Raw genomic sequence first — 12,502 nt, 5'->3', positions numbered from 1 at the left:
GAAGACGTTTCGCTTCTTGGATGAGAAGCAAAGCATCTTCAATGAAAAAAACAGAAAGTCTAGTTGCGTTTTGAAAAACCATCTTTGGGACTGTCGGTATGGATAATCAGAAAGACTAAGGAGTTGGGTTGGAAACCAGCATGTAATGCCGGGGACCATGCTTACGTTTGCACTGGATTGCAGCCACTTTGTGGAAGCGAGCAGGGAGCATGCTGGTGAGCCACTGAAGGAGTGGCCTGAGGTCTAAAGCTGAGCATGACTTGGTTTCCTTGCCAGCTGAATATGTGGTGAACACAGGAAGATTAGGAAAGGTTCACAGTCATCAACTGGCAGTGTGTGGCTGGTTAGAGCAGGATTGCCAGCTTTGTGAGGTGTGGGTCTGAGACTTTCTATTGTCCCATTACTACCAGGGTAGGAAATTTGGCCAGGGTAGTTGATTTAACTCTTTGGATGCTTTTGTCCAGTGAGGGGGACAGTGAACAGGTCCCTGAAAAAGAGCTAGAGACTTCTGGTGAAATGGCAGCACTGCCAGGCTGGGTGGAGACATCTGTGGGCCTATTTCATCCATCTTGAAACCATACTGGTGTTGGAAAGTTGCTCTCTGTGCTGGGGTTGGACACCTACCTGTTGGTTTTGCCCTTGGGACTCAGGTAGCAGTGTCTTTGCAACACTGCCAATTTTTAAATTTTTGTCTCATTGTGGGGGCTGCTTCTCTCCCATAAAGCTTTTCATGGCCTGATTGAGCAACCAATTGTCTCCAGTTGTTTCTGATCATCCAGTGAGACTGGACAAAGTGGATGTACTTCAGGTCCCATTAAGTAATTAAGCAGTGTGCCTTCCCTGTGCAGTAGGTATATTTTGTCTTTGGAACACTTATGAATTCCTTGGTCTGGTGATACCACCCCCACCCCCATAATAATTGGGAATTGCGTGGCCTTTAAACTGTATGAATAAACAAACAACAATCAAGCTACTGATGCTGGTATTCAAATCCACTTTAATTTTATTAGCTGTCTTGATTCCTTTGTCAATGCAAAAAGTGAAGATAAGTTATTTAAAAAAATAGATTAAATACATATTTAAAACACATGCAATAGATTTGGTGTATCTTGAATATTACAATTTGACAGAATGCAAAATGTCCCCTATCATTTGTATAATGCAGTTTCTCATTTGAGTGAGCAAAATAATTACCCAAAGGTGTAGCTAGTTGAATGTATGTTCCAAGACTCAAATGATTTCTTCCCTCTCCCCTCTTTATGAGTTCTGGGAATTAAATTGTGGCAGAGTGTAGGACAATTCTGAACATATATATTCAAACAGGAGAGCCACAACTGAGTAGGGATGTAAAATCTCACATTAAAAACCCCGGTTTAGAGTTACTTAAAACTACTTTTCCCAAGTCTTTTTGGGGTGTTCTGTATGCCAGTGCCATCATCCGGGTTATGTTTACAGATTATGGAAGGTTTGGGATTATAAAACCTATCATTCCCAATGTATTCTCCAAGAAAGGACCCAGATTTTGGGGAGTCCACAGCATCCTCCCTTGTGGAAATGACAGAGGGTTGTACTCACAGAAAGTACCAAGCTGCTAAAAAAACCCTGAAATTGACTGCTTCCCACCTTGAATGTACAGTTCACTGTTGCTTTCTATGAAGCTGCAAGCTCCACCCACTACTGATAACAATCCTGCTAGTTTCCTTAATTGCAAGATGAAAGACAGGTGAGTCAAGAACATATAGTCAGTTATGCACTTAGTTGTTCAGTCCTTATCAGCTTTCTTCCACATCCATCAAATTAGGGGTTGAAATGAGTTCAGGGGTATTATCATATGATGAACATCATTTTAGATTTATAGCCAGCTTTATTATACAGAATTTAAGTTTATTAATTTTACTTCTCGCTGTTTTGTTCTGGCATGCCTCTAATGGTGTCAAAGTCACCTGGGTCAGTTATAGCAAGTGCAATATTCTGTACTACTTCCCACAAGTTGTTCCCAGTTCAATATTGTTGCCACTATAGTTATGCACAACAGTTTTTGGCCAACATAGCATAGCACTCAATTTCTGACTTTCTCAAAGCAGGACAGTTCTTGATTAGGATAACTAACCTGGCTTTGCCCTGCCAAATCATTTTCAGAGTTTGTTTATATCCAAGTTCATATTTAACACTTTTTGGAACCAACTGAAGTCTTGAGTTTATCAACTCTAAAGACCTCTTCAGCGTTTTGGTGGCCACCATCTTGCCAGCTCACATTGGCCCTGCCGTTGCCAGAAGAGTGCTTCTAAATTGGCCGGGCAATGAAAAAAGGCCCAGGGAAGTCGGAATGGAAAAAAGTGTTTGCTACAAAAGTGGAAGAAGAGGGTAGAATTTTCCAGTACCAGGATTTTTGGGAAGATGGAAAATAGTAGCAGTTTGAACTATTATTTTTTTTAAAAAGCTTACATTTCAGACAACTCTTCACTAGCACAGATATACCACAGAGATTTATGAATACCATATGAATGTACATAACTGACTTTTCTGCATAATGGATGACACTTAAAAGTTGCCCAATTAGAACATACAGTACACCTTCCAGTTTAGAAAGAGATGCACCTACAAGCCCCCATCCTGCATCTCACCACAAACCTTCAAGCTTTCATAGATGTGCTCAAAACATTTTTCTGGAATGGGTGGGGGTTCTTCCTCTTCTTGTTCCTTAGGCTCATCACGATTTTCAGGTTGCACTGGCTGAGATGCCTTGGTTCGCTTGCACACTCGAGCATACATGGCACTTAGTCTCCTTGAGTCAGGCTCAAGCTGAGCCTGAGGGGCCTCTTTCTCAGGTGCCCTTTCCTGCAACTGGCCATATGACTCCTGGCATGGCTGAGCTGGAGACAACTGCATATGCACATTGTTGGATCCTGCAACTTCAGAATCTTTCCCACCAAGCACCGCAGGCCCTGCTCCAAATCCATTGGTCATGGCACAGATCGGATTATCATTAGCTGCCATCTGACAGTCCGTCCTTCCTTCCAACCTATCCTTGCTATATAATTCCTGTTCTTTAATACCAATGCTTTCGTAAACTAGGTTGTCTAGGTTCTGTGTCAATGGTAACATTCTAGATAGGCAGGCCTCTTTGGGAGTCACTGGGAGTTTCCTGAACTGCAGTGGGCTTGGGGATGATACGTTGGAACCTGGTGCTTGTGGACTCAAGCTCCTTTGTTGGTTCATGTTCAGTTTCTCCATTGTTTGTTGGCTTGAGTTAACTACCTCTGTGTATTTTGGAGAGTCTGCATTTCCTTGCTGAAGCTCTGAAGAAAATCCATTTGATTGCTCCTGTGCTTGGTGACTAGGCAAAGTGTTACCTGTACAGAAAAATATTACTTTAATTATACATTGCTTGAGATGCTTTTACAAGAGATGGGTTAGGCAATTTAATACACATTAGAAATGCACCGTCCTCTGTCCCAAAGGATCGATCCCTCCTGCAACCAACCCAGTCAGCAGACATGTGCAGGTTGGCTTTGATAAAACACATTCAAGAGACCAGCACAAAATGAATAAAATCTTGTTAGGCCCTCCAGAACAGTCTTGCTGCCATGAATGAGAAAAGCTTCAGGATATAGCAGGGACAAAGTAAAAGGAAGGAGCAGTAAACTGGATGAGAACCAACTTCCTACTACAAAGTGTCAGCAAGCTGTAATTTCTAAGAGCATCTCTCAAAAGATGACTAATTCCCAAGTATAAGATTTAGATTTTTAGGCTTAGTTGGGATGGATCCATATGGATTCTGTTAGAGAACTAGATAGAGAAGAGGAATGTGGACAGATATGGACTATGTTGATAGGCTAATGATGAGAAAAGGATGGAATACTTACGAAGAAGGAAGTTATAAGGAAAAGTTTGAAGTTGGGAGAAAGACCTTGAAATTGTCCAGGATGAAAATTATATTATTACAATGCTGCCTATCAATGTCACCAGAGTAGTAAGACAGGAAAAGAGGCAACAAGATCAATGGTTAGAGACAGATATAGAAATAGCCACCAACTGTGCTTTTATTTTTATTTTAAAACTTGTCTACAATCTTATCATACCGTTTTATGTAATTATTTTTGGATTATTTAAATGTGTTTTACATGTTTATTTTAAGGTAGAAATTGCCAGTAATTTATGGAGCTTACAATATCGAAACAAATAAACAAATAAACAATCTTCAAATTGATACCAGTCTTCCTCTTTCTATGTCATTTAAATAGTTAGCTACTATCAAGATTAGATATAGACATTTTGACTTTCTTTTTAGGGACCTATAAATACTTAACAATGCATAGGGAAGTATGTATAATGGCCCTTAAGAGAAAAAAGCATTAAAGCAGGAAAGTTGTTGTGATGAGCATCATCCAGGAAAGTGAGGCATAGAACAAAACTGTAGAAGGGGAGCTCAGATCAAGAGAAGAACAACTAATGTATTTGTCAAAAATTATATACCTTTTCTCCCATTGAGAAGAGCAACAGCATGCTAAAGAGCCAAACTCTATTTTAAGGGGCTTTTGAGGGGGGGATTAAAATCCAATGAGGCAAGTCACATGATCCCTCCTAACTTGAGAGGGGTCTTGTCTACGTTTTGCTTCTGTGCCAGTTAACACATGCTTCAGGAGGCACGCAAAAGAATTAGCACAGGGCAGAATCTGGGCACCTTTTGTAGGTTGTCAATTCTCCCTGCACCACAGCGGCCAAGCACATTTGGCTGAAGGCCAATACTTGTAATGAGTTTGTTCCTTTTGTTAAGTACTTAAGCGAAAGAGCAGGTTTCAACACTGTCTGCAGAAGCTGTCAAGAGACTTGCTGAGCAGGTTTCCTCTCCTAAAGATAAAATAACTAAGAGCATTTGTGTCTAGCAGGCTGGCCTTGAACCAGTAAGACTTTAAAGGCTGTTCCTGTATTCCTTCCCTCCCCCCCAACCCCACAAGCTTACAGCAGCTGGCCTGGGGTGGAGGGTGGAGGGGTGAAATAGGGAAATATTGCAATGGGAAAGCTTAACCCTCTGATCCAGTCCAGCAGCTTCGATAAAAATCAGAATTTGACATTTTCTTAAGTCAACACAACATTTGAGAAGATTCTACCATGCCTCACTTTTGCTGGAACAGTATCTTGGTGTTTTCTATCTTTGATAATAATATTGTCCTCTGTTTTTTACATGTGAAACAGTGAAAACTTAAAAGCATAGTAAAACTCTTCTATTGTCATTCTGTCTCTAGTTACTTAACACTTAGATTTCATGCACACACCCCAGTACATCAAAGGCGGCAAGCATTTCTATATTTTGCTCCACAAATGTCAAAAATGTCCTTCTTCCTAAACTGGTAAAACTATTATGGGAGGTGAAACAGGATAACTCAGTAGCTAGCTGCAATTCACAAAAGATATCTTAAACAGTAAGAGACAAAAAGAAAAAATCAAGATTTTCTTATGTTGAAAAATCACAGGTGGCTTAAAAAAAAAAAGGTAAAAGAATGTTGTACCACACAGGTTTCTAATGAAAAGCGTCCTCATGCAGCAATTGAGACTTTACAAAATGCTGTTTTATTTTTTAATAATAATACAAATATATTAAACTTATATGTCACCCAACATTTTTATCATTTTATTAAAAATTTTATGAAAACATTAAAAATCAATAATAAAAACTAATATAAAGAAAAAAGATAAAATCAAAGAGAAAGTTAAAAGTGCAAGAAAGAAAAAAGTAAAAGCAAACTAGAAAAGAAAGAAAAAAGATACTGTGGCTTCTGACCTTCTTTAGAACAATTATAAGTACAATTATAAATTTATCTCTTTCTATAAAATTGCAACATGTCTCTCTTGTTTCAGTGGTGGGTTTCTACCGGTTCGGGCTGGTTCGGGCGAGCCAGTAGCTCCGATGGTGAGCTGAAAGTGAACCAATTCGCTCTGACCGTCAGCTGGGCCCTCCCGCCCGCATGCTATATCTACCTATATTTGTTCGTTTTTTGCCCATGTTCTGACCAAGGCTTCCTGAGACAGTAACAATCATACACTTAGTCCCCAAAACCCTCTTTTTATTTCAACAGCTGTGAATTATGTTCATTCATAGCCCATAATGAGTCCCAAGCAGTTTGTGAATAGTCTGACAGAAGTCTGCCACAGTCTTTCGGGATAAGGCTAATAAGCACTGCCAAATACCTAATTACCAATTAGCTTTGCAAGGCCAAACAGAGCACAAAGTCAAAACAGAGCTTCACAGTTTAAACCAACCAGAACGAACAAAGTTGCTTCCTGCAAAGGCTCATGTCCCTTTGCTCCACCTTTATGTCTTATGGGAGGAGTCAATCTCCAAGCCTTACTCCCGAGTTGCCCCTTTTGTCTTAACTGTTCTTGCCTTATGTTCCCAGTGCGCATGCATGCACTGGGAACAGGCTTCCCCTGTTCTTCTGCCTCACTGATGTCAGACTCTGGAGGCTCTGGAGTCAGCACATAACTCCCAGATGGCCCTGGCCTCATCTCTGCCTCCAATGCAGAGCCCTCGTCTGAGCCTTCCCCAGACTCCCGCCCATGTTCCTCCGCAGCGTCCTCACTGTCTGACTCTGCAGTCAGCTCCGCAGGCCGCCGGCGGACAACAACAGCCCAGCTCATAGGCGTAGCAGAGCAGATTGCCGCGCCTCAGCTGTTCTGAAATGCAAAGCGCTTGTGCAGACCGGTTGTTACACCGGTTGAAACCCACCACTGTCTTCTTTCTATAATCTATCCTATCTAATCATAAAAACCATAAATCACAAGGTTTTTTGCCCTGTTTTATACATAAAGTCCGAAAGAGGTTTCCAGTCAGCAATAAATGTGGATATTGTCTTTTTTCTAATTAAATAAGTCAATTTGGCCATCTGAGTGAATTCCATCTTCACCAACCATTCCTCCATTGTAGGGATTTGTAAATCTTTCCCACTTTGTGCATACAATAATCTTGCTGCAGCTATCATATACAAAAACAAAATTCCATGACTTTTTCCAATTGTTTGCCCATCAATCCCAAAAGAATGACCTCTGGTCTCAATTGTATATTAATCTTTAAAATCCTCTGAATGTATGCATTTGAATCCAGAATTTTTTAGTTTTTTTGTTTTTTTTACCACATTCACCAAGCATGGTACAATATCCCTTCTCATTGTTCGCATTTCCAACATGTATTTGAAATGCCTTTAAACGATCTTAGAATTTCTAGAGTGTACATAGGCCAACTCTCAATGATTCTGGGAGGCAATATCAAAGAAATTATAATAAAATCACTAAAACATAAAAAAAAAACAAAGATAAAAGATGGCAAACGTGATGAAGGAAGGGATCTCATGCTCTCACACTGAATGCCTCAATGAAGAGCCAGTCTTGTAAACAAATAGCCAGGTGGGGGCCATCTTGAGAGCGGCCTCAATCCAGAAGATGGGGGAGGGGGGGTTAGGACTTCTACATTCCAGATTCACATCACACCTCCAGTCCACACAGCACAAATGCAACATTAGTAATATCCAACAACTTATTCATAACAGATCTGTCTTTTATTCATTTTCAACACAGGAAGCTTCTAGCTGTCTATGTGACACTTTGGATGGATTTGAGATTTACAGGTTTAGTAATCAGGGTACCTTGCCCTCCTATACAAACACTTTTTCTTAAATTAAGACTTGAAAAGTCCATTCAAACTTTATACTTGAATGTCTTTTGTTGTCAGCTCTACTTGGTAGACCGGACTAGGTAATCAACTCTACATAAAGGCTAAGCTACTTTTTTTGAGATTGGCTAGAACAAAATTTTGTGAGTCTGAACGGCTTTACTTTCTCCCCCTTCTTATACTCCAGTGAATCAAGAAGACATGTAACTTGTTGCTCTGGCCTTAAAAAAACATTTCAATCCCTTTTGCCTAGGTAATGGTTCTTGCACATTTCTGTCAAGATCATATTTCTTACTTTCTACTTTTCCCCCCCTTCATTTTGTTTCCTTTGTGTGTATGGATTCTTCTCTCTCCTCCAAATCCGATTTCTTACTTGACTGGAAAAGATTTGTTTTCTCTGGGCTTCTTTCCATGGACAAATATAGGACAGCATGCAAACAAACCGAAGCCAAAAGTCCTTTTCCCACTTGTGTTTTGTGTTTATTTCTAAAATATATAATGGTCTTCTTAGTTGAACAAACTAGGCAGGCATTTCAATACGGAGTTTTTGATAGTTTCTTAGCTGCCTCACCTTTCCTGATTCACGCGGGTCTGTCTAACATTACTTTGATATGCTCATTCCATTTGGCAGCTTCAATACCTTCGCTTCTCAAGCCTGCTTTTAAGCCTACAGAGGAGGAAGAAAAAATAACTCTTTCCTGAGCTCCTTTGAATTCCTGCCCCTTAGTCAAGCTTTCCTCATTTCATTCCCAGTCGCCCCCCCCTCAAGAATTGCAGTCTTTCTCATCAGCCAATTCCCTCTATAGATCTTCCCTTTTGAACCTTCAATCAATCAGAATAGATCTGGAAGGGACCTTAGAGGTCTTCTAGTTCGTCTTGCTTTCTGGTGCTTTGGAAAATAAGTTGACCCCCCTCTTCTTTGTGGCAGCCCCTCAAATGTTTGAATACTTCTATCTTGTCTCTCTTTTCTCTAGCCATACAAGTTCCTGCAACCATTCTTTATAAGTTTTAGTTTCCAGCCCTTTAGTTATTTTAATTGCTCTTCTCTGCACTTTTTCCCAAGGCCTCAACATCTTTTTTGTAATGTGGTGACCAAAACTGGATGCAGTATTCCAGGTGTGGTCTTACTCAGGTTTTATAAAGTGGTACTAATATGTCACGTGACTTTGATTCTATGCCTCTGTTTATACAACCAAGGATTATATTAGCATTTTTGGCTGCTGCCACACACTGCTGGCTCATATTCATGTGATCATCCACTAGGGCTCCAAATCTCACAGTGTTGTGGTCCGCCAGCAACCTGCGGAGCTGGCAGCAGAGTCGGACAGTGAGGAGGCTGGGGAGGAACATGGGCCAGTACTGGAGTCTGGGGAAGGCTCGGACGAGGGCTCTGCGTCGGAGGCAGAGATGGGGCTAAAGCCATCTGGGAGTTATGTGCGGACTCCGGAGCCTCCAGAGTCGGACATCAGAGAGGCAGAGGAACAGGGGGAGCCTGTTCCTAGTGCACACATGCCAGAACAGTAAAAAAAAAAAAAAAAAAAGGGACAACTCGGGAGTAAGGCTTGGAGATGATTGGCTCCTCCCATAAGACATAAAGGAAGAGCAAAGGCACATGGGCTTTTGCAGGAAGCAATGTTGTGGATGGAGTCGGTTTTTTGTTTTTTTTAAATTTGATTTATATGCCGCCCTTCTCCGGAGACTCAGGACGGCTTACAATGCGTTAAGCAATAGCCTTCATTCTTTTGTATATTTTATACAAAGTCAGCTTATTGCCCCCACAAACTGGGTCCTGTACTTTGAAGCTCCGTTTTTGACTCTGTGTTTCCGTGTGGCTTTGCCAAGATAATTGCCAATTAGGTCTTTGGCAGCGTGTCAAAGAAGATAAAGGTAGGTGTTTACCAGCCTTATCCAAAGGACTATGGCAGACTTCTGTTGGACTATTTATAAACTCCTGGTGATTCAGCACGTGCTGTGAATGAAAGGTATTCACAGCCTTTAAAATAAAAAAAAGGGGTTTTGGGACTAATTGTGTGCTTTTTACTATATCAGGAAGCCTAGGTCAGAACACACAGTTACTGTTTTTGAGCTAGATTTAATCTGTATTTAGTATTTAATCCATATTTAATCTATTAATTTAATCTATTAATTTAATCTATTAAGATATTTAATCTACTAAGATATTTAATTTATTAAGATATTTAATGTATTTAATCTGTATTTAACCGGATTGCTCCTGTCAGATCTTCAGCTGCAGATTTCTCCTCCAACAGAGCCTGAATTCACATAGCATTTCAATCTGCGTATCACAAATACAACACCAGTTTCGTCTAACAACCTCTCCCATTACCTGTCCTTTAATCTGTTTTTATAAAAAGGCAATTGGGCCCACCCCTCAGCATCATAATTAGGCAGGATTTGTAAGGTTTGGACAACAGACAAATGTTACAATTCTCTTCCAAATCACAGCATCTTATTCTATCACAATATTATACTGTATAATGCTGCTTTGTTTCTGCACTTTTTAAAACTTGTACAATACTTAGAATTTGCCAGTTGAATAGTCTAAAAAAAAAGTTAATTGCCAAGACAATAACAAATATGGAAAAAAAACTTTCCTAATTTAGCAGGAGCCCCAATCCTATCTCTTAACTTTCACCACTGAAATGAGTAACAGCTAAACAAATTCTATTGGTGATGATGGTCTGTCCCTCACCCTTGTGCCTAATCATTTACTTAATAATATACTCTGTGCACAAATGATAAAATTTGGGAGAGCAATTCTGTTAAAATCTAAACTATTTGCTGCACAGCAGAATGAGAATTTACTAGCCCTAGAATTCACAAACCATCTTAATATGTTTAAAGAGAGGAACACAGAAGAAATAGATTCCCACCACCTGATTGACCCAGCCTGTTATTAAGAATATAAACAGGAGACGGATGTCCATGACGGAAGGAAGGCAGAGAGGCCAAGAGGTTCAGAGGCTTCGTTGAAGGCCAAGAAGTAGTTGTGCCAACTGGCCAACATCATCTTCTCCCCTCTGTCTGCTCACTAAATGTCCCGTCTCCTCACTGTGAAACATTCCTGAAGGAAAATTCCTGCTGCAAATTTGCTTTATTGCTGCAAGAACTGAAACCTATAAGTGCTATTGCTTAGGTTCGATACTGAGGTTCACTTGATCCTACGGCTAAGCACTCTGATAATGTACATACTATAGCAGTGCCCTCCCCCCCAACCTTTTGGGGACGAGGGACCGGTTCTGTGGAGAGAGGTTTTTCTGCGAACCGGAAGGAGTGTGATTTTGTGTGCTGCCAGCATCCTGTAGATGGGGCTTCGCTGTGTTTGCGTGGCCTGGTTTTTGGCATGCCATGGCCGAGTCTGGTGCATGTACCAGGCAGTGGTGGGTTTCAAATTTTTTTACTACTGGTTCTGTGGGTGTGGCTTGGTGGGTGTGGCAGGGGAAGGATACTGTAAAATCTCCATTTCCTCCCCATTTTAGGGGAAGGTTACTGCAAAATGACAAGACCCGGTGGCCTAGAGGTGGAACTCTTGCCTCACAATCAGGAGGTTGTGAGTTTGATCCTAGGTAGAGGCAGATGTAGGGTCCCCTGCTTGGGCAGGGGGTTGGACTCGATGACCTGCAAGGTCCCTTCCGACTCTGTTAATCTGTTAATATCTGTTAATCTGTTAAAAAAAAAACCCAATTTCCTCCCGATCAGCTGGGACTCGGGAGGAGATGGGGCGGGGCCAGTCAGAATTTTTACTACCGGTTCTCCTAACTACTCAAAATTTCTGCTACCGGTTCTCCAGAACTGGTCAGAACCTGCTGAAACCCACCTCTGGTACCAGGGGCTGAGGATACCTGCACTATAGTATTGGGCAGATACAAGTGCAAAAACCACTCTTCTTCTGAGCGACTTTGAACTAGTCACTCTCTTCCAGCAATCTTCAAAATAAGGAGACCCACTCCCCTTCTAGATCTTAAAAGAAGATGGAATTAAACAAAATCTAATAGTTCAAAATGATGTTTACGTCCATTTACACTGGATTAAGCACGACCTGATTTTTATAAATTAATTATGCACAAACAGCTACAAGACATGGGGGATGTTCCCATATTGCACTAGGCTACAGTTTGTTTTAACCATAGTTTTTCACCACATAACTATTTGTTGAGTTCTCTTTTTTTGGTACTTTCAGGTTAATCTTGACTTCTGGAAACTGCCTGGTCAAGTCCCTGCAGTTTTCTTGGCAGAGGTTTTCGGAAGTGGCTTGCAGATGCCTCCTTCCTAGGGCTGAGAGAGAGCAACTCACAAAGGTCACCCAACTGGCTTCAAGCCTAAGGCGGGACTAGAACACACAACCTTCCAGTTTCCAACCTGGTGCTTTTACCCCTACATCAAACTGGTTCTCATATATACTGCTAAACCATAAAACCACTGTTGATCATCCACAGTGGCTGGATTCACATAATCTGTAAAACCGAAATCAACAATACAAGCCACCAGAGTTGCCCTAAACAACAAGATTGGGGGGGGGATTTAAATTTAATAAATAAATAATACACACTGGCACAATGCCTTGTGTGCATAAATTAGCCCTTCATTGCATCTCTGTTACCTCAATCACTAGTTCTGTGAAAGTTGAAGCATACTATCCAGCCTTCTCCTTTACTGCCCATGCATAATAAAGTTATCTTTGAACAGTTTTTCCCATGCTGTTTGTTATTTTATCAATCTTTCTTCACTAGCACCAACTTTTCTCCAGAGGTTTAATCTGCCAAAATAAAGCCCCAATATGTCAGGAACTGTTCGGATTCAAACCAGAAACTTCTG

General features: G+C 40.9%; 1 protein-coding gene and 1 pseudogene across 4 annotated transcripts in view; both read right to left on the bottom strand.

Annotated features, from left to right (window-relative positions):
- Positions 1 to 980: 980 nt before the first annotated feature.
- On the bottom strand, positions 981 to 2,241 carry LOC148116959 (large ribosomal subunit protein eL30 pseudogene; annotated as a pseudogene). Its single transcript, XR_015731599.1, has one exon. The product of XR_015731599.1 is annotated as a large ribosomal subunit protein eL30 pseudogene (transcript).
- LOC117667697 (uncharacterized) overlaps positions 981 to 12,502 on the bottom strand; it is a 36,052-nt gene continuing 24,530 nt past the window's right edge. For all 3 annotated transcript variants that reach the window (XM_060693096.2, XM_060693097.2, XM_087883315.1), the window contains one exon: positions 981 to 3,353. In XM_060693096.2, coding sequence (XP_060549079.2) covers positions 2,599 to 3,353 — 755 coding nt within the window. In that variant the 3' untranslated portion in view covers positions 981 to 2,598. The remainder of the gene's footprint in view (positions 3,354 to 12,502) is intronic.

This window comes from Pantherophis guttatus, chromosome 1 (genome assembly GCF_059756535.1).
Source record: "Pantherophis guttatus breed Tessera chromosome 1, ASM5975653v1, whole genome shotgun sequence".
In the NCBI taxonomy this organism is placed as follows: domain Eukaryota; kingdom Metazoa; phylum Chordata; class Lepidosauria; order Squamata; family Colubridae; genus Pantherophis; species Pantherophis guttatus.
Note: the sequence above shows the minus strand (reverse complement) of the source record. Positions and strands in the feature narration are given on the sequence as shown.